Raw genomic sequence first — 20,366 nt, 5'->3', positions numbered from 1 at the left:
TTTCAGGGCCAAAATATAATAATCAAGTTTGATGATAATATGATAATCAAAAATGGTTGATGTACAATTATATCAGGTTTGGTAGAAGTTTAAAAGCAAATGTACAGTTATAATTTGTCTGAGATTTTCAGATTACCCCTATCAATAAACATTTTATCACAGGGTTTATTAACACGCGTATTACACATGTTTATTCACTCGATCTTTTTAAATTGTAGTGAACTGTATTGATAGCACCATGTTCACATTCAATAGTAAAAAAACTTAGAAAGTCTCTAACTCTCTATTGATGATAAATGCAACAATAAACCAGTAAACGTGACAATAAAATTTATTGCCGTACAGAGTTGTATCAAGAATCACGCTACACAATTGTTAAAACTTCATGATCTGATACCTGACAATTGTACTAGGCATGTTGTGTGCGTGATAAATATCAGTCCAAGAAGTAGGTTTAAAATTTTTACACTGAGTGGGGATGACTGTATGATGGATATATGAAGTGCCAATCATAAATTTGTAAAAGATACCTTGCACTCTGATCAGCTATCATTCAGTTACCCAAACCATTCAGGGTACGTTGTACCATTAGTGGCACAATGTGGCTTCTAGTGTCATTAGTCATAGTCTCCCTGGTCGCTGGTATGTAGGAATTCAATCTAAAGTATTATTTAAAAAAGTGAAATTGTCTAGCCAATTGAACAGATTCTTTAGAAACTTCCCTTTGTAATGTACTTATACATTGGTTTTTAGTAGCGTTCCACATATGATTATATTTCCTTGACCCTCAGTTTAAATTTCTGTTAACTCCAAGACTGCAACTCAGTGATTTTGAAACCAATTTTACTGTATTCACTATTCCGTGTCTTTTTTTGAACAGGCCAATGCCAGACGATCGTCGAAGTTGATGTTTCTGAGTCGAGGGCTTTCCAATACAGTATCAGTAACACCGAAATTGAAGACTGTCATGTCACACTGCCCAATGGAGATACATACCAACTGCTACCTAATGACACTCTTATATCGCTGATTGATGAGAGGTACACAGTCTCCAGCTCTGATCAAACTGTAACTTGTGGTCTTTCCATTGACTCTACTACATTCTCAGATAGCGGATCATATTTGTTGAATATAACAGATACAGACGGTGTTTCTTACCAAGCCAACTATGTCTTACGAGTTCAAGGTTTGTTTTGTTAGTATTGTTTTCGATCATACTATGAATATTTCTATATGCATAGTAACAATTATTCCTATTAAATATACCTTAGACTGGTTGTACCTTATTTCATGATCTAAAAAATGACTTATCTCAATAATCCTAATCACTATATAAGAACCAAAGTCTTTAGATCCCTCTTTCAATAAATTCAGAGAAGGTACTTATCATGTATGTTACATTCATGGAATTTTCATCTAAGTTAATGTCAATATTCCACTAATTGTCTACATCCGTGCGACTTTAGCCGAATGGAATATCAACTGAAAGATCTATTGCTTGCGTGTAACAGTAAATGAAAAGGTGCAACTCTAGAATACTTGAATGATAAGGAGATAAAATCGAAACATAAAATGTCATCATTTTTCAAATCACGTTACAGAGAGAACTTTCATTTGGCCATCAAGTACAATTAATCTTATTGCCACTGGATCAGTGTATATATTTCTTCCGAACATTGAAAAAACTGTTGAAAGTTGTTATGTAACTCCCCCCGGGAGTGAGGAAGTAGAAGTTAAATATGGTGCCACAGTTAGCAGCACTATTACACAATGGAGTCCTAGCTCAGACTGTAAGTATATTGTGTCTGAAAATAGAACATTTTCTTCAATTTAAACTCACAATCAGCATCGCACTGAAGTTTTATTATAATGAATTTTTACAGCGTGGTGTGGCGTAGAGATTTCGGATGTCAGCAGCGCAGGATACTGGAAGTTGACAGCAGCTGTAAATTCCACCCATCATTATTACAACAGAACTTTGTTAAAGCTGCAAGGTAATTAGAGACATTTTGTTGAAATTAAAATTAGATGACCAGAGATTTTCAGATTCAGGAGAGAATTACAGCAACCTAATTATTTAAAAATGTTTTTCAGATCCCTCAACTGTGACTAGTACTTCGTCGGTTGTTACTTCAGTTATAGGTCAAAGCTTGACCGATTATATTGGTCACACGAATGCTAGTTATTGCCAGTTAACAAATCCTCAAGTAAGAAACTATAACTTGCAAGCAAACATAATGTGTGTGAAATAACTAACTTAAGTTCATTGACCAGTCTATTATAGAAAAGGTTACTACTATATCGATGTTTCATACATTGTCTGAGTGACCTCTAATTGTAGTTGCAAATAACAGAAACTAAACAACATTCGTAATGTTATTTAGGGAGAAATCGAACAAGTAGTGGCTGGACGTTGCAGTTTCAATCTATCGCTAGTTACCACTCAACATAATGGAACTTGGATAGCTTCTACTGGCTTAAAGGGGTTTGCTACTGAGATAACGGAAAAGATTGACTTAGATGTTGCGGGTAATGCCTTAGAAAATCTTGTATAACTTGAAGCTCAAAAGTATCGATAAAAATTAATTGACTAATGAATTTTTATATAGCAACCTCGTACATCTATACTGCATCTTCTGAGAATGAAGTTATCAGTGGAGCAATTGATCTGTATTGCAGAGTTGATGGAGTGGAAAGCGAGGTAAAAAGCAATCAAACTTCATTCGCCTAAAGTACTTCCTGTTTTTAGCACTAGAAAAGGACCTTGTAATATTTGAAATGTTCTATTTCAGGTCTGTCGATTTGTATCCCCAAACGGTACGGGTGTCTCTATGGTAATTGGTGTAGGCAATGAAAAATATGCACCTTATTATGATCCTGACGGGTTGTACACGTGTGGTTTGACTATCTTGGAGTTATCCAGCGATGATTACGGAACTTGGACATGTTATACCGGCACCGCAAGTGACTTAAGGATAGGATATATTTCAGTTACAACAGCTGAAACTGAAGATGATATCACTCGATGTACGATCACGTATTGATACTGATAATCTTTTTGGCAACATTTTCAATACATAGATAATGGCTGAACTCATTTTTAGAATGAATTCAATCTTTCGAAAATGTATGCACTACCTCCTTTGACATTTAGATCTTTCTGAATAATTATTACTTGTTCATGAAACAATAACTACACATTTTATAGAGAGCGCAAAAAATCATTGTATGCTGTAACAAGAATTTTCCCATTTATTTTTAGCCTCAAGCTCTTCGACTACATCAATCTCGGTTTCGGAGTCATACACGACATACAGTGTTTACAACGAGTCTTTAACATTGACATGTAGTGCTATGACAAGTCTGAACTATTGCTGGTTCAAACATCCAAATGGTTCTTATTATGCAGCTGTCCCTAATGCATCTGATAATGGGTTATGGGTTTATTCTGGAGATGGCTTGTCCCTTGGTTCATGTGCAATCACTTTTACATATTCAACATATAATGATACTGGGACTTGGACATGTAACATGGGTATTACTGGGCAAGCGACAGATGTCAGTGTCGATATCACCGTTAAGATAACATGTAAGTGTCTCAATTATACACTAGCTGTCTAGTGTGAAGAAACTTTTATTAGTAATGTTACTTCGCTAATCACTGCAAAATATTATTTGCAGATCTTCACCTTCCGTTTGAATTTAAATAATAATATGCTACATTTAAAACCTTGCAGCAAGCGCTCTGACAGCTACATCTGTTGAGGAAAGTGATGGTAATGCAGTTGTTACGTGTACTGTCTTGAATACCACAAAAGCATTGTCCTACTGTCGTTTTATCAGGCCTGACGGTGTTGGTATCAATGCTCTGTATGCCGATAGTGATTCTAGATATAGGTGAGTCTGAAATTAAAAAAAATTCATTAGACGAATAATCTTCAGAAAGTGAATTTTAATCTTATCTAGCTTAGCTTGAATGTAAGTGATACATTTACATTAACAGTATCATCACAGTAATGGGATGTCTGCATTGACCTCACGTGTTCTTATCTACTTGTACGTCTGTAGTAGGCGTTGTGGAGTAAATCTTTTAATACTTATTTATCAATTCTCACGTTTTAAAAAGGGATCAATTATTATCTGTGTACCTAATTTATACAGCAAAGTATACACTGTTTTCAAAAAAGCACACACCTCTGTTTTTGCAGTAAAATACATATGATTACATTGGTTTATTATTTCAGCCTGACTGGAACTCCAGGCCAAGGAACATGTGGCCTTGCTATCTCTGAAGTTGAAGATGTTGATATAGGAACATGGGTTTGTGCTGGACGACTACAATCTTACAGTTCTGAACTCTCCGATACATTCAGCCTGAGTTCAGGTAAACGTTCTTCTATGCGATAAAAAGCTAATGTATCGATATATATCCAAGTTCCTTGAGCATCTGTTTGAAGCTAATGATATTTTCTTTCTTTTAGCATCGAAAATTGGATTCAGCTTACTTCTGCTAGGAACTACTATATTCAAGACTTTTTTTTTCTGAGCCCGTTTACTCACCTGGATTTTGATTAGTTTTCAAACCTGTGTGATTTTCGCCTCGTTCTCAATGAAATAAAAGTGATTTACCCTGTATATCATAAGATTATTTCACGTTTAGAAGCTAGGATGAGGTTGGCATGTCTGTTCTTTTGATAAATTGTTCTTTTGTAACTGATAAGTATAGAACATTGTATAGATTAAAAGTTGGGTATGGTAGCGAAGTAATTAATTGCTACATTTGTACTCAGCATTGCGTTGGTAATGGCACTTCCAGCAACTGCAATGGTTTCTAAAAACTACCTAGCGCTAAGTCTTGGATTCGCCGTTTTTGCTTCTGTGATAGGTAATTACGTATATTTAGGTATCAGCAATTGTAAAATATGAATTTTGCTTGACGTATCAGACTTACATGACAGATAGAATATATATTGACACATAAATACCGATTGTACAATTTTATCTGCGGTCATACTAATTTTCATTCATAGATCAAATACATTACGTGTTGCAATCACTAACTTTAAGCATAAATTATATTAGCATCAGATCTAAGGCGTATCTTACCACTGGATTTGAAAATTCGAGAGGGAGAAGATCTTCAGCTTCGCCTGACAACTGCATTACCTAACACCGTATCATGCTATGTAAAGACACCATTATTAACAAGCTTCAATCTCGAGAGCGGGGAATCTGACAGTTCGAACAGAATAAACTACTGGACGGAGAATGGGGAATGTGGCGTTAGAGCCCGAAGTGTGACGAAAGAGGACACAGGAAGATGGAGACTTACTGCAAAAAATGCTAGTCATACGCTTGTAGATGCAACGTTCATCGAGGTCTTGGGTAAGTTAGAATTAGCTGAACCAAGTAGTGATGAAAAGTAATCCATTGTAATAACCAGAATAGAAAGAACTGAGTGTTGTTGTGTAATTAATTTCAGATAAAGTGAGCGAGTCAGAAAAAAGTTATGATATCGAAAGTGGCTTAGAATACACTCTGATGCTTAAAGAAAACACCAAATATTGCTCGGTAAGGCATATTACTTCTTCCAGATGAAGTAAAGATTTTTGATTTTAATTTGAAACGGGCTTTTATGGATCTGACTGTGGGTACAGGTTGACCAACCTCATTCTGAAGAGACTCTACTCGTAGGTGGGGAGTGTAAAGTTGAACTACAGCAGCCTACAGCTGCTGTTCGGGGTAACTGGACGGCAACAACAGGAGTGGTTGGTCAATTGCAGGAAATACCTGCTAAGGTGGAATTAAATGTTTACCGTAAGTCATGGAACATGCACATTTGTTAACTAGCGTCTTTTTATTGAAAAATCTGCTAACACTATGGTATACCCTGCAGAAGACCAGCTTGCAGTTGGATATGTAATACACCATGATTCCAATACCATAAATGCTTACTGCAACCTTAGGGATAGTGAGAAGGAATTGGAATTTTGTAGATTTGTACGACCTGATAGCACACAGGTATTTATCAAGGTTTACCAGAATATGTACAATTTCACCACAAAAACGAATGAACATTATACGACTTGCTTCGTTCGGTTGCTATTAATTTTGGAAGTATGTGATATTTTAGCTGTTGAATACTGATTCCCAAGGGTTTATGAAAGTAACTTTCAGACAGGCTATCAATTGAGTGAGGGCTTACACAGCGGAAGATACGGATACTATGGAGCAGGACTCAAGAAGGGCGAGTGTGGTATAACAATTGAAATGCCCACGCAAGAGGATTATGGACAATGGCAGTGCTCCGTTGGTGTTAAAGATGAAGTACCATTTGGTACCTACGTTCAGATAACCAGTGGTACTAATCGTGCTCCAACTATTAGAGGTAGATTGAAGAATCGGATGTGATACACTAAAATGTAAATACAAATATCAGTAGAACAAAACTGTTTTTAGGCGAAGCCTTGCCAACAGAAGCAACAGCTACTTACTTACATGGCAAATTACAGCTCAGATGTGAAGCTAATGTCCCGATAAGTTACTGCTGGTTCCGCGGACCAGATGGCGAAATTTTCACACCGACCCAATCACTGCAGCAAGAAGACCTTCCATACAAGTATGATTAATCCATACCATTCTGATGTTTGCTTTTGGTATTCAAAAAAATGTATGTGTTTTAACTTGAACGGAACTTTTTATCACAGGTATATTGGTAACGGATTTGGGAAAGGGCAATGTGGTATGGAGATAAAAACTGCAGAAGTTAAACATGACGGTCAGTGGACATGTCACATGGGTCCCAATACACCTGGGTTTGAACTGGTATCTACCATTGATGTTAAGGTTGCAGGTAAGATTAATTAAAAGAATTTGAATATTATGGATTTCGATAGAGTCATCAGAACTTCCGTTATTTCAATGTTTAAATTTCAGAGACACCTCTGGCAGCAAAGTATCGCCACATCAGTACTAAAAATCAACGAACTTTGACCTTAGAATGCAGGACTGTTCCTGAAAAAGTTTCCATCAGTTATTGTCGATTCCTTATGCCTGACGGTACCGGCATTCATATAAGTGATGAAATATCTGAAAATAAGTAAGAAATAATAAATTATCAAAAAAGCGTGACACGATTTGTAACAAGCATGCGAGTGATGTAATTATATCTGTGCATTATTACAGCCCATTGTTACTTGGAAACGCACATTATTCATTTTATGGCGATGGATTGCGATTAGGTGGCTGTGGATTGAAAGTCGACAGGATACTACCTAAGCACTTGGGCACTTGGACTTGTGCTGCTCGTCTAGAAGTCGCGATAAACAATAGCGAAGCATTTGATAATATTGTCGTAGCAAGTACAGAATCATCCGCACAAAACGGAGCTGGAGAAGGTGCATGTCCTATATTTAGTGATGCTTGTAAATATTAGTTTTAGGAAACGTCATCTTTTCAGTCGAATATGGTTTTTTCTTTTAATCATTAGTAAATACGAAAAAAGCTGTTTTAAAAAAAATGCGTTAATCCATAATACTTTTTTTTGTAACTATAGAAAAGCTAACTGCTAGTGCAACTGCCGGTATAGTATCTGGAGTAATAATCTTGGCAGGAGTTCTCGCAGCAGGATCTATGTACACGGTGAAATGGATCAAGGCCAGAAAATTGCAGGTAACTTGACTTTCTTAACGATGTGTAAAAATAAAAAAATTTACGAGGTATATAATAAGAATTTTAATGAGACTTTTATTTCTATATCAGCAAGTTTGACATGCAAACTTTACAGGATGGCCTATATTATGTTACAGGACAATACCAGTAGACTGGAAGTAATTTCTGTATCTACAGACGAATCCAGAAGAAGTTCTAGTTCGACGAATTCTGGCATCAGTTTAGTAGACGTGGCACCTCGCAGTGGACGGGCATAAGTTCTATCGCATTGTAATATAAAAATACTAATACTTTTGTTAAAAATTGAAAATGACCAACATCTGAAAACCATTATAATGCTATTTTTATCGGTAAAGGGAATTCGATAAATCAAACTATTGTGCAATGACAATGCGTGGATTACTGAAGGTTTCTTCAGAACAAGTAGTAAATGAATGACCTAGTTTCGTTTGACAGCGGCATATAATCATTCTCTTTCCTCTGCCATTCTTTGATCAATCGCATTGATGCGGCACGGAAAATTTTTCGAATATAGCAAACATGGGTTGTGAAAGTATCAAACTTACTTTTAAAACGCTTTATATGATACTTTCCTAATCATTTGAAGTTCAAAAATCGCGCCATACGCACCGATCACAGCCATCTGAAGTTGGCTTCAACGATATTGTTGTGCGATAGGTGCGATAGCACGATCGACGAGCTGCCCATGTGGTCGAAAATCGGTCAACTTCATAACTGTGAATTGCGGTCACGTTCGTCTCCAAAGAGAAAACCGGTGCCCGTACCGTTTTTCACTGAAGGAAATTTTTATTTTCATGTTGCAAAAACCCGTGGATTCGGTCAGATATATCAGCCAGCGTAAGAAGATTATCAAACAGTGTGAACGAGATCAGGATGGGTAAAGCAAAGAAAGGAAAACGAGCTGGCAAGGAGGAGGAGATGTGAGTTTATTTTCAGACAGATTGCAGCATTTCTTCTGCCTTGAAGGTCGACCACTTAGATCTTTCTCTTTTATTATTTAATTTCTAATATCACAGAATGTGAGAAATGATTTGTCTTGTCATAAATTATTCCTATATCTAATGGTCAAACTTTTACCAACCAATCAAGAAACATATGTTAACTTCTTTGCATAGGTTATGTTGGACGCTAACAGCTACTCAAACCTATTTATTTCTTTGCAAAGAACACCGGATTTCTAATTCCTTTGAAAACCTTAACTAGCAGTTGACACTCTCTGAGAAATTAAATGAAATTCAATTTTATAATTTATTCTATTTCTTTCTCACTATTTACGCTCCAAACATTCATCCACTGGCACAGTTTGTTATGTTCTAAGTTGCAGTGGTATTATTCCTTCTCTGAATTTGCAGGGACAGTGATGTCGACGTAGAAGATCAAACTGTTGAAGAGCCTGTAAAAGCGAAGGTCAAAGGAAAAGACAAGAAAAAAAAACAGGGAACTGACGCAAGTTCTGAAAAGTCCAATGAAAAGAAGAAGGACGAGTCTACCGATGAGTCAGAAGACGAAAAACCTAAGGCGAAAGGAAAATCTAAAAAAGGAAAGAAAGCACAGGATTCAGATGATGATTTTGAAACGGAAAAGCCAAAAGTTGTGGCTAAAGCAAAGGCAAAAGGCAAGGCACCCAATTAATTTAAAAATCCCAGACTTGGTTTGTACCCAAAGGCTGATTGCAACTTCATTTTTTACTCTAGTTTCAGCCAAAGCTGGCTTTGCTCTTCTGCAAATGGAAGGTGATGATGATGATGACGATGACGACGATGAGGATATACAGCTGAGTGACGATGATTCTGAGGAAGCTGTTAGCGTGAAGAATACTAAACCCCAACAACAACAAAAGAAACAAGAGCCTCAAGGAAAAAAAGGAAAGAAAGGTATATTCTCAATTGTTCAATAAGGTCTCTTAATGAAGCTTTAGTTTTACAATTTATTTGAGCAGTCTAGATCATTTCGATATTTTATAGGTAAAAAGAAACGCAATGACAGCGAAGAAGACATTGAGAAAGTGCTGGCTGAATTAGAGCTTGAATATTCTGGACAAAAGAAAGAGCCAACAATTGTAGAAACTGTAACAGAAAAACTTCAGACAACGAATATATCAAAGAAAGATATGGAAGAAAAAGATAAAAATAAGGAAGATGAGCCTAATGAGAATGAAGGAGAAGGTGGAACCGTGAAAACAGCTGCTCAGAAAAAAAAGGAAAAGAAAGAACGGGAAAGGCAAAAGAAGTTGGCACAGAAAAAAGCGGTGAGTAATGGCAAATTGCATTCAAGAGTGCTCGATTTGTTGAAACGGTACGACCAATCAATTATTTCACATTACAGGAAGCTGGTAAAAAATCCGAAGGTGTCATTTTGTCACAAGAAAACAAAATAATGGATGAAACGTTACCCAAACCTACTGAAGAACAGGTTGAGCATACTGAAAAAGATACTGGTGAAGTTGAAGGTGACGATGATGGTGGTGAAGATGATAATAAGAAGAAAAAGAAAAAAGGTGCCAAAGAAGATCCAAAGGACAAAGGTATTATTGAATAAAACAAAGTTTTTGTAATAGTTACAAAGCTTACATCACTCATCTCTTTTTGTATGCATTCACTGGTTCATCTTGTTATTCTAACTTCTGCTTACATTATGTTTGTTTTCAGACAAAGGGAAAGGTCCGGGCAAGAAAACAATTATTGCAATGCAAGAAGCTTTGAAAAAACTCAAAGAGGATGAAGAAAAACTGAAACGTGAAGAAGAAGAGAGAATTAGGGAAGAAGAGATGAGGGAGAAAGCTAGATTAGAACAGTTACAGTTGGAACAAGAAAGGAAGGAGAAGAAGAAACTGAAGGAGAAACAACGGAAAGAACGGTTGAAGGCAGAAGGAAAACTTCTAACAAATAAACAAAAATTAGATAGAGCAAGAGCACAGGCGATGATTGATGCTCTAAAAGCAAAAGGTGTAGATCTGCCAGATGTTGGGGAGAAGAAAGCGCGGCCAGGTGAGTTAATATTCTAATGCTTTTGAATATTCGAACCCCCCCGAACGTAGAGTACTTAATTTAAACAAAATTCAATTACTAGGTACTAGAGTGAGACCCACCAAGGTCAAGCAGCAGCTGAGTACAGAAGAAAAAGAGAAAGATGAAGAAAAGAAATCAGAGAGTGGCGACAATCCAGATCAGGTGCAAGTGGAAATAGTAGATCAGCAGTTGCCAGAGGAGCCTAAAAAAGAAGCTGAGGTTAAGGACTCCTGGGATGCTGAATCTACAGAAGAGGAGCAGGAAGAAGGTGCTTTACGCATATTTTATTTTTCCGTATTCTCAACTTCACAGACACGTTACAGGTTCTTTAATTTCATTTTCTGCTGTTTAAGATCAATCTGAGGAAATGTCGCAACCGGAAAAACCAACGGCACAACAAATTTCCAAATCCCAGCAGTCAGCGCGCAAGAAGGAATCGTCTGAAAGTGAATCTGAGACTGTTAGTGGTAGCGAATCTGAAACACAATCCGAATCTGATGATGACAGTGAACCTGACGACAAAAAGACCGATGCTGAACGTAAAAAAGAACGTGCCAGAAGCAGGATACAATCTCGCAGAATTGAGGCAGAGAAGAAAAAGACCTTAGACAACCTTCGGGCGGCTGTGGTATGCGTACTGGGGCACGTAGATACCGGGAAAACGAAAATTCTCGATAAACTTAGGAGAACAAATGTTCAAGACGGCGAGGCAGGTGGTATTACTCAACAAATTGGCGCAACCAACGTACCAATAGAAGCCATTCAGGAATCCACTAGATACGTCAAAGGCGTAAGTTTTTTTCAGTACCATGAATTTTAACAGATTGCTAATGAGAGATTTGATTTTTATCTTGCGGAAAAGTGTTCCAATAAAAGGCATTAACAAAATTTCTGCATTTTAGTTTGCGGACAAAAAATTCAAGATTCCCGGTCTCCTGATTATAGACACACCTGGGCACGAATCGTTTAGTAATTTGAGAAACAGGGGATCATCACTTTGCGATATTGCTATCTTGGTCGTTGATATAATGCACGGACTGGAACCGCAAACAATTGAAAGTATTAATTTGCTCAAGGCAAAGAAGTGCCCCTTTGTTGTTGCCCTCAATAAAATAGACAGGTAAGCAATACATTGATCAGAAGTTATTTGAATAATGAAAATTTCCTGGATTCTCATATTCTTCCAATTCAATTCGATCAAACTTTCCAAATCGCTACGAAATCTCTGCCTAACATTACGCAATTTTTTCATCATCAGATTATACGATTGGCAAACAATGAGTCGAAAGGACGTGCAAGACGTTATAAAAAATCAGGCGCCCAATACGCAACGAGAATTTGAAACGAGGGCGAAAGAGGTGATCGTCCAGTTCGCAGAACAGGCTTTAAACGCAGCATTATTCTACGAGAATCCAGATCCTCGGAGTTATATCTCTTTAGTACCAACCAGTGCCGTAACGGGTAATATGTAATAACGAACTTAAGATTTGAGTCGTTTAAATAAGTTCGCGTATGAGTGAAATATATATCTCAATAATTGGAAACTAGTTTTATAAATTGTTTATTAACGTTTACTATTTCACAATATTCACAGGTGAAGGAATGGGTAATCTTCTTGGGCTAGTGGTCGACGCCTGTCAAGGGCCCCTGGCCAAGCGACTGATGTTCAGCGAAGAGCTGCAGGCAACCGTTCTCGAGGTTAAGGCTCTCCCTGGTCTCGGAACAACGATCGATTGCATTCTTGTAAACGGCACGTTGCGAGAGGGGGATACTATGATAGTCGCCGGTACAGACGGACCAATCGTGACTCAAATCAGGTCTCTACTGATGCCGCAACCTCTGAAAGAACTCAGAGTGAAGGTAAGAAATTGACAAAGTCAGGAAATTTCGAAATTCCTTTTTGATAGACTACTTGTCTCTATTGTTGTTTCCATTATTTTAGAACGCCTACATCGAATACAGGGAAATAAAAGCAGCTCAGGGAGTAAAAATAGCTGCCAAGGATCTAGAAAAAGCAATAGCAGGTAAAATTATCTATAAATCTGTGTGATTGAGATTAAAAAATGATTTGTTCGTTCCGAAAAACTAATTTCCACGCGAATTTCTGCTCAGGTCTGAATCTCCAAGTTGCGCAAAAACCAGACGAAGTTGAATTATTACGAGAAGAAACCGCCAGGGAACTCACCAGTGCTTTAGGACACATAAAACTCGCTGAACGAGGCGTCTACGTCCAGGCGTCGACCTTGGGAGCTCTGGAAGCTCTTTTAGATTTTCTAAGAAGCAGTAAAATTCCGGTGAGTTGAAATATGTTTCTAGTTGTTTTCTCTTTAAATGTGGAATTTATCGCAAATGTCTCACATTCATTGTCCTACATACATCGCTTCCGTGAAATTTTTGTTCATATATTTTGAATAATATCTTTCGTCGGACGAGAATCCGACGTTTATATCATCAACCGAGAAGGACACGAAATTGCGAAACCGTACAATTTATACCAGAAGCTTCGTATAAATAACATTCCCCGAACACTAGGTCAGCTACCCTCATTCACTAAGAATATAATAAGTTCTTATTAAAACCCGCGCTTCGCCGGTAGACTAAAAAATACCAATGTCGTATTTTTGAACACGGATGACACATCGTCAGTGAGATACGTAAACCCCCTACGTTTCCGCGACAAATATCAACGGAATAGCAGATAGATGTTTGAAATTCGGTGTCTCCAAAAGGTGTGTCGGAAAAACGCAAGTATCTTCAAAAGTGGAATAATTGTAATGATTCCGTTGAAATACAACGTAAGATCAAGCGTTCAATTTGAGAGGTATGAATTCCTGTAAAAATTTTTTTATGATCCTGGATCTACGGGTCGTATTACAGATCTCAGTCACGTAGATGTTCGTATGTAGGTGCGTAGATGCGCATAAAATAGGTGCATAAAAGCGCTGAGATTGAGCCAGCCGGTCAGTCAGTAAGTCAGTCAGTCAGTCACCCAACGGCCAGGGTAGCCGAGCCAGCAAAGGCAACGCTAGAACGCGGGGCAACCACCAATCAGCCACTTCCTTCTTAACAGTTTAGCAGGATACGGCTCGTTGCTTGCGCACAGTAGTTGCGGCTGTGATCTGCCACGTCGGCAGCAACCAATGCCGCTTGTAAAAAGAATGTTTATAGCTCTCCGTGTGTACCTTGTCGGAAATAAATCTTCAAATTTTATTGTACACACGTTACGAGCGTCATGGTAATAGGTCATCGTTACATCCCATCGTGGGATTTGCAAATGTTTTAGGAGCTTTTAAAGAATTTCGCGAAAAGAACGTAGGTCGGTGAAAAAGGGTGAAGGGTTAAATCTGGTCAATTATCGAAAATTCACTCGCAACTCGTATATTTTTTCGTCGACATTGTACATCGCGTTCATAACGTGCATCGGCCCGTTGGATATTCTTTTTCTTCTTTCACTACGGAGCTTTATATGGCTTGTAAGCCAGATGCCCCGATTTTCCGGAGCTATGATACGCGGCTCGATGTAGCTGGCATATGTACATACATCCATACGTAAAACGACGGAGAGCCGAAAGTCTGTCTAATTATAATATCCTACATCGCGAAGCGTGCATCGCGACGCCACGTGTTACGTCGCGTTTTGTTATGCGCCTTAGTTGTACGTGCGTATCTACATTAACAAGCATGCATGCACGGATGGATGGATGGATGGATGGATGGATGGATGGGTAGGTAGGCGTAATATTCCGTGCCAAATGCCTACTGCCGCCTAAATATCATTAAACGCTTCTATTTTTCTCCTATTGTCCTTCTGTTTTCTCATCATTTTTCATAAAACCTGACCTAATTTGTAATCGCAAAACGCAATTCAACCAACGCAATAATTACGCGACAGCTCATCTACGATTGTTGAAACATTACGGAGAACAACCAGGAAGTCATAAACCGCTGTAAGGATCGCTCCTATGCGACGCTCGCCTGTGTGACGACGTTCGTATCGCATTCGCTCGACATTCTCCATACACACACACACACACACACACACCTTCGCAAAGTCGGTACGTACACGTATTCGTAGTTGGTTGCGTGTCGAACGAACGAACGGCCGGGGAGTCGTCCTTGCTCAGGTTATGAATGGGCTCCCTCCCTCCCTCCTCTCCCCCCCTTCCTTCCTTCCCGCCAGCTCGTCTCGCTCCCCCCTTCGCGCCACTATGATGGTCATTCGGTTCTCGTGGTTCGTGACGTCACACGGCACGAGACACAACACACACGCACACACACTCGCACATATGTATGGTGAATTGTTTGCGCCGGTACGCGGAACGACGCCTTCCTATCTTCTTCTTTTCTCTTTTCCGAAACGCAAAAGGCACGATGTTATAGAGACACATCTCTGAAATCTGCCAAGATGTTTAATACTTGCCTCGTTTATCCGGATGTAATAGTAATAGTAATAATAACAACGATAAGAATAAGAATAATAAATTCTTACGACGAGACGCGGTGTTTGCATAAAAAGATTACATCGTTACCGCACTTCGCAACCTTGAGCTTGAAATAATGGATCTTGCGAGTGTCGGTATATTCGTTGAATGATGATCATGATGATCGGCGGATGATGAAACAATCTCTATCTGAATAAGTATAATGAAATTATTGTCTTATTATTATTCTAGTCATTTCATTGTCGAATTTCAATTATATGTGTAATGTACGTGGCAACTGGTGCATTGATATGACAGAGGGCAGACTAAAACAAGTATCAAGTTTCGCAATGGATTCGCTTTGCATCGAAATTGAATTTTGCAACATCTTCGGTCCTTTATTTTTTATTTTTATATACTACGCGTTATATATTTATTCAGAAACAAAAAACCGGCCAGCTGCGAATCGTTCGGTTTTTTTGTTCGGGTTTCGTCCGTATACGTTATACACGTATTAGCGTATACATACCTATACGCACTTCCGGTTCCGGTTCCGCTTCCGCATCCGGTTTCGGACGTGTCATCGTGAAACAACGTGACGTTCGTCAGCACTAGGATCTCACTCGATTCAACAACACATGTTATGTCGTTCCACTTCGTCACCTTGTAGTATTTTATCTCTCATTGTTTTCGACAGCTATTTAACAATTTTTGCATCAAAATTCGTATACGCTTTCTCACTGTAGAAATTATTATACATGTACTGAAATTTTTTAACAGGAAAATCAGCTTCGCAATATCGCAGTTATTATTATAAATAGGAACACACATACATACATACATACATATATATATACATACATGCGTTTGAATTTTCTTTGCCGACTTTTGCTCGATGATACGTATAGATACGCAACTTTATGTGTTTATTATGTTTACATAAAATTTTATGTTTTTCATCTTGTTTGTTGCCGCAAACAAACCTCGTTGGACCATAGACCTTGCATGCGCCGTGTTTGCGCACCAACGCAAGCGTACTTGCCTTGTGTCTATTTATATGTATGCATATACATGTGCACACTACACCTATACATACAATACCTACACGTATATATTCTTACGGTCGCTCAGTGTTTTCTGTAATATTTTTCTTTTTCGCGTTACTTTTTTTTTTTTTTTTTTTTTTCTCTCTACACATACCCCGCAATTATCGTTTCCGGTTTTCTTCAAGTTACATTATCGCAACTCGTCAATAAACACATAATCCCTAAACGATGCGCATACACATGTGTATGTACATACATATATATCCACGTACAACATTGTCTGTATAATGTAAGATATATTGGCAACAAACACGATCGGCAGCGTATGTTTGATTGATCTTGAATTTTTCTCACTTTCTTTTTCCCTCCATCATGGCATTGCTTCCCATGTCGCGTTAAACATACGCGTCGGCCATCCAACGATGATCGTGCGGCATGGCAGGGAAAAATATGTGTTTGTGTGTATGTGTGTGTATGTGTATATGATATATGTATACGCGTAATTATATATAGTGAACTTAAGGATATGCACGTGCATGTGTTAATAATAATAAGCGTTCGTATTGTCGTCGCCTTCTTCTTTATTACTATGCGAATTATCAACTTTGTTCGCTGGATGAATGCAACTTCGAATCAGTGGCGAGGTGACGCCGGTCGGAGGAAATGAATATACGTTCTTATTAACCGCGTGACATTCGTCACGTAGTGTAAGCTGCTTACACGGGCGGACACGCGCTTATACGACGCCAATTGCTTCCTCTTTATATTATTTGTTGTATATATAAACACATAATAAGATATCGCATGCGTATAATTAACTTGTTGTGCCGATTCACACACCTATTCACTCCGGACGACATACGTCTATATGTATGTGTATGTATACGAATTCGGGCATTTATGCATACGTGTATGAACAAAACATCGAGATAATGATAATTCGCAGTTGATTAGTTGAATGGTTTTATACGATCAACTATCAACTTTCACGAATATTCAAAATTTTCAAAACTATTCAACTTAACGACTACATTTCTCAATTCAATTGTCGTTGATTGTTCCGAAACATTCGGGGGGCAGATTTAAAAGGACAGGAAAAAAAGAGGAGGGACAGAGAAGAAAAGAATCTAGTAAAATTTGACAACCAGAAAACCTGGGCAGAAACGGTCGTTGCAATTTATTCTACTAGCGTATAAAGCGTGTGATATATATGTATACATGGAGTATTACACGTCAACTCGATCAGTGTTAAACCCCGACCATCTCAAAATGATTTCATATATTTGTTTTTCTATCATTGTACTCGTTAAAATACGCGACCTGAATTTTTTTCAATTTTTTTTTTTTTACCAAACCGTTTATTTTTTATAAATATTTGAAGTCGATTGCGAATGTCCATTCTTAAAAATCTGAAACAATTCTGAAAAATTCAACGAATGATACAAAACACCCTCCGGTAAGGAAAATGTGGGCCGAATTTTTTTTTACATTTCTTTTATCACCTAATTCAGAATTTTTTAATTTTTAAACCAAAAATTAACACAGGATCAAATCTTAAGCGTCAAATAAATGTCAATTCACTTGTAAATATTCGGTTTCACCAATTCGATGATTCACCACTCTAGTTAGTAAAGACAATTTTGAGTTTAAAAATTTCTTAATTCTGAATTAAGTGATGATAAAAAAAAAAAAAATCATTTTTTTTCAAATTCGGCCCACGTTTTCCTTAACTGGGGGTATTTTGTGTCATTCACTGAAACTTTGAGAACTTTTTCGGATCTCAAAAAATCGGCGTGGAATACCCTGTATACATATGTATATCTGTTATATATATATATATATATATATATATATATATATATATATATATATATATATATATATATATATGTTGTGCGCACGAATCGAAAGAGATGCTGAGGTGCCATCGTTTGATTTGGGACACGTGAAAACCGGGAATGCACGCGCTCCCCCCTCCCTCCCTCCCTCCCTCCCTCCTTCCCTCTCTTCCTTTCACGCATACAATATGTATCATGTATAGTATATGTATACGTATGCGTGGGTGGGTGGGTGTAATGCGTAACTATATATAGACACGGACTATATTGATAAGGTGATAAGACTCGCAGCGATAATATTTAATGTAGACCCGACGCACGCTCGCATACGTGAACATACGCACGTATGTACCTACATCACGTATAATACGAAGTCGAAATCATATCGCGAAGCAATTTCAATTCCATTCTCCTGATGCCCTCTCCCCTTTCGTTTCGTCCTCCAGTTTGCTCCGATCACGGGACCGAGTGTTGTTGAGTTGTTTTATCATATGAATGAATATAAACGAATGAACGAACGAAAGTCGTTCCCCACCAACTTCTCTCTCTCTCTCTCTCCCTCTCTCTCTCTCGTAGACCGCGCGCACCGTATTATAAACGAGCAAGATATTCCTGAATGGCGACTACCGCACACGTGTTTGTCGGTCCTCGGATACGGTCTATATACCTGCGAACATATAGCTACGTTCATATATTCTTACACGTATGTGGTACCTTATACATACGTATGTAAGTAAATGTAAGGAGGCAAAAGCGGCTATGTGTGTACATTTGTTTTATATACAAACACACACGCACATGCACACACATGCCTAGGTATATCATGTAGCGCGGGAGAAGGTTAAACGCCTTTCAAACGTGAAAAAAGAGGATGTGGCGCTAGCCGAGATCAGGAAAGGGATGGAATGATATTGCGAGTAAGAAAAGATGGCCCGGGGGGCGGGGGGGGGGGGGGGGGGGTCGGAGATACTTAACGGTAATATAAATGTAATAATAAAACGCAAAAATTTAACGAAAAGAAAAAGAAACAAAAGGGGGAGAAAAAAAAAAACTATTCGACGATTGATGACCGGATTTGATTATATGATGATAAAAAAAATTTCACCTCGTTGTATAATTCATAACGTCCGATACACAATGCCGAATTCTGAATTTACATTATCACGCATATGTGTGCGTATAGGGTATAAAAAGAACAGCTACCTAGGTATTCGGAATGTGGGGGGGGGGGGGGGGGGGGAGCGCCGGCGTCGTCGTTCCCAAATCGACTTACCTTACATAAACGTGTGTGGGTGTGTGGGTGTGTGTAACGAGATTCATGGATCGGGATTCGCGCCGAGATGCACGGCATGGGCAGCGTTATAAGGAGGCTTTGAGGAGGGGTCGCCATATCGTTGGAATGTCCTTTGCACAAATTGTATTCAACCATGCACGCAGGTATATATACATGTATTATTACATACATACATACCTACGTACATATATCATACAAACAGACATATTATGTCCTATCAATATGCCATATCATATAATAATTATCGCGTGTATATGCGTATCTTCGTCTATATATACATGTATACTTACATACATACGTATATGTGCATGTTCATCGTTCATACATATGTATGTATGTGCGTGGAACGCGGAGGCCGCTCGCCTTGACACAATCGCGAATTATTGTTGTTATTCTTTTCCTACGGTATATACGCACGCGGGTGTGTATAATGTTCGATGTTACATGCACACATGAATTTATACGCACACCACACGTACGCACCTGCGTCGTTGTTACTCGTCGAATCCAGCTTCGATCGCGACTTCGCATATACGTTCGTATTATATATAGTAAAAGTAAAACGTACATCGAAGAGTTCGGAACTACTTTCGTAAGAATTTTAAAACTTGTATAAAACGCGTGTTTACATATACTGCATGTATGTATGTGTATGTATGTATGTATATATGTGTACAGTCGGTGCATCTGGATTGTGCAGTTATAATTTTTATTTACTTTTTTATTATCCTTTTGATGGATTCAAGTTTCAAATTTACGGCGATATTCTTATTGCTCAATTTCATAGCGATATTCGTTTTATCTACATCTTAATTCTTTGAGTTTATATGATATTGCGAGCTAATTCGTACAAAACAATGCAATTTAACTATATACACATATTCAATCTCCATACCGCATATGTAAATGTACAATTATGGATATGACGTTATTGCAACTTTCGAAATGAACACACACACACACACACACATCCACACATCCACACATCCTTTTAAAGGCGTTTATTTTTTTTGTTCTTTTTCCATGCATTGCTTACGAAAATTATTACAATTGAATTAAATACATCT

The 20,366-nt window shown here is 38.1% G+C and overlaps 3 protein-coding genes and 1 long non-coding RNA gene across 4 annotated transcripts in view; 3 read left to right on the top strand and 1 right to left on the bottom strand.

The window, feature by feature from the left end:
- The first annotated feature begins 116 nt into the window (after positions 1-116).
- LOC124412294 lies at positions 117-4,985 on the top strand. The gene is made up of 12 exons (XM_046892044.1): positions 117-642; positions 881-1,186; positions 1,602-1,790; positions 1,884-1,994; positions 2,095-2,207; positions 2,385-2,529; positions 2,610-2,701; positions 2,793-3,027; positions 3,263-3,589; positions 3,738-3,897; positions 4,245-4,384; positions 4,482-4,985. The coding sequence occupies exons 1-12, from the start codon at positions 600-602 to the stop codon at positions 4,544-4,546; spliced, it is 1,926 nt and encodes a 641-aa protein (XP_046748000.1). The 5' UTR covers positions 117-599; the 3' UTR covers positions 4,547-4,985.
- Positions 4,769-7,994, top strand: LOC124412295. Its single transcript, XM_046892045.1, has 12 exons — positions 4,769-4,885; positions 5,083-5,385; positions 5,483-5,571; positions 5,658-5,817; positions 5,897-6,021; positions 6,178-6,388; positions 6,460-6,619; positions 6,708-6,853; positions 6,937-7,099; positions 7,186-7,397; positions 7,556-7,671; positions 7,809-7,994. Exons 1-12 carry the CDS (start codon positions 4,804-4,806, stop codon positions 7,926-7,928), a joined length of 1,887 nt encoding a protein of 628 aa, XP_046748001.1. The 5' UTR covers positions 4,769-4,803; the 3' UTR covers positions 7,929-7,994.
- Positions 7,995-8,419: 425 nt separating this feature from the next.
- Positions 8,420-20,366, top strand: part of LOC124412123 (eukaryotic translation initiation factor 5B) — a 54,642-nt gene continuing 42,695 nt past the window's right edge. Inside the window, exons 1-13 of the mRNA XM_046891750.1 lie at positions 8,420-8,612; positions 9,045-9,307; positions 9,387-9,566; positions 9,657-9,940; positions 10,018-10,216; positions 10,341-10,679; positions 10,762-10,968; positions 11,054-11,490; positions 11,603-11,820; positions 11,959-12,161; positions 12,295-12,560; positions 12,643-12,724; positions 12,813-12,994. Coding sequence (XP_046747706.1) covers positions 8,566-8,612; positions 9,045-9,307; positions 9,387-9,566; positions 9,657-9,940; positions 10,018-10,216; positions 10,341-10,679; positions 10,762-10,968; positions 11,054-11,490; positions 11,603-11,820; positions 11,959-12,161; positions 12,295-12,560; positions 12,643-12,724; positions 12,813-12,994 — 2,907 coding nt within the window. The 5' untranslated portion in view covers positions 8,420-8,565. The remainder of the gene's footprint in view (positions 8,613-9,044; positions 9,308-9,386; positions 9,567-9,656; positions 9,941-10,017; positions 10,217-10,340; positions 10,680-10,761; positions 10,969-11,053; positions 11,491-11,602; positions 11,821-11,958; positions 12,162-12,294; positions 12,561-12,642; positions 12,725-12,812; positions 12,995-20,366) is intronic.
- Positions 12,202-12,993, bottom strand: LOC124412125. The gene is made up of 2 exons (XR_006929767.1): positions 12,886-12,993; positions 12,202-12,539 (listed from the first exon to the last, which is right to left on the bottom strand). It is a non-coding gene; the product is annotated as an uncharacterized LOC124412125 (long non-coding RNA).

The sequence above is a fragment of the Diprion similis genome, chromosome 11 (assembly GCF_021155765.1).
Source record: "Diprion similis isolate iyDipSimi1 chromosome 11, iyDipSimi1.1, whole genome shotgun sequence".
In the NCBI taxonomy this organism is placed as follows: Eukaryota; Metazoa; Arthropoda; class Insecta; order Hymenoptera; family Diprionidae; genus Diprion; species Diprion similis.
This window is presented reverse-complemented; position numbering and strand designations above follow the sequence as displayed.

Excerpts from the sequence above, each read along its gene's own strand:
- LOC124412295 (XM_046892045.1), top strand. The coding sequence starts at position 4,804 with ATGGCACTTCCAGCAACTGCAATGGTTTCTAAAAACTACCTAGCGCTA. Across the intron at positions 5,818-5,896 it reads GGTGGAATTAAATGTTTACC|AAGACCAGCTTGCAGTTGGA; the intron begins GTAAGTCATGGA and ends TATACCCTGCAG. Across the intron at positions 6,389-6,459 it reads TCGTGCTCCAACTATTAGAG|GCGAAGCCTTGCCAACAGAA; the intron begins GTAGATTGAAGA and ends AACTGTTTTTAG.
- LOC124412294 (XM_046892044.1), top strand. The coding sequence starts at position 600 with ATGTGGCTTCTAGTGTCATTAGTCATAGTCTCCCTGGTCGCTG. Across the intron at positions 1,187-1,601 it reads CTATGTCTTACGAGTTCAAG|AGAGAACTTTCATTTGGCCA; the intron begins GTTTGTTTTGTT and ends ATCACGTTACAG. Across the intron at positions 3,590-3,737 it reads TATCACCGTTAAGATAACAT|CAAGCGCTCTGACAGCTACA; the intron begins GTAAGTGTCTCA and ends AAAACCTTGCAG.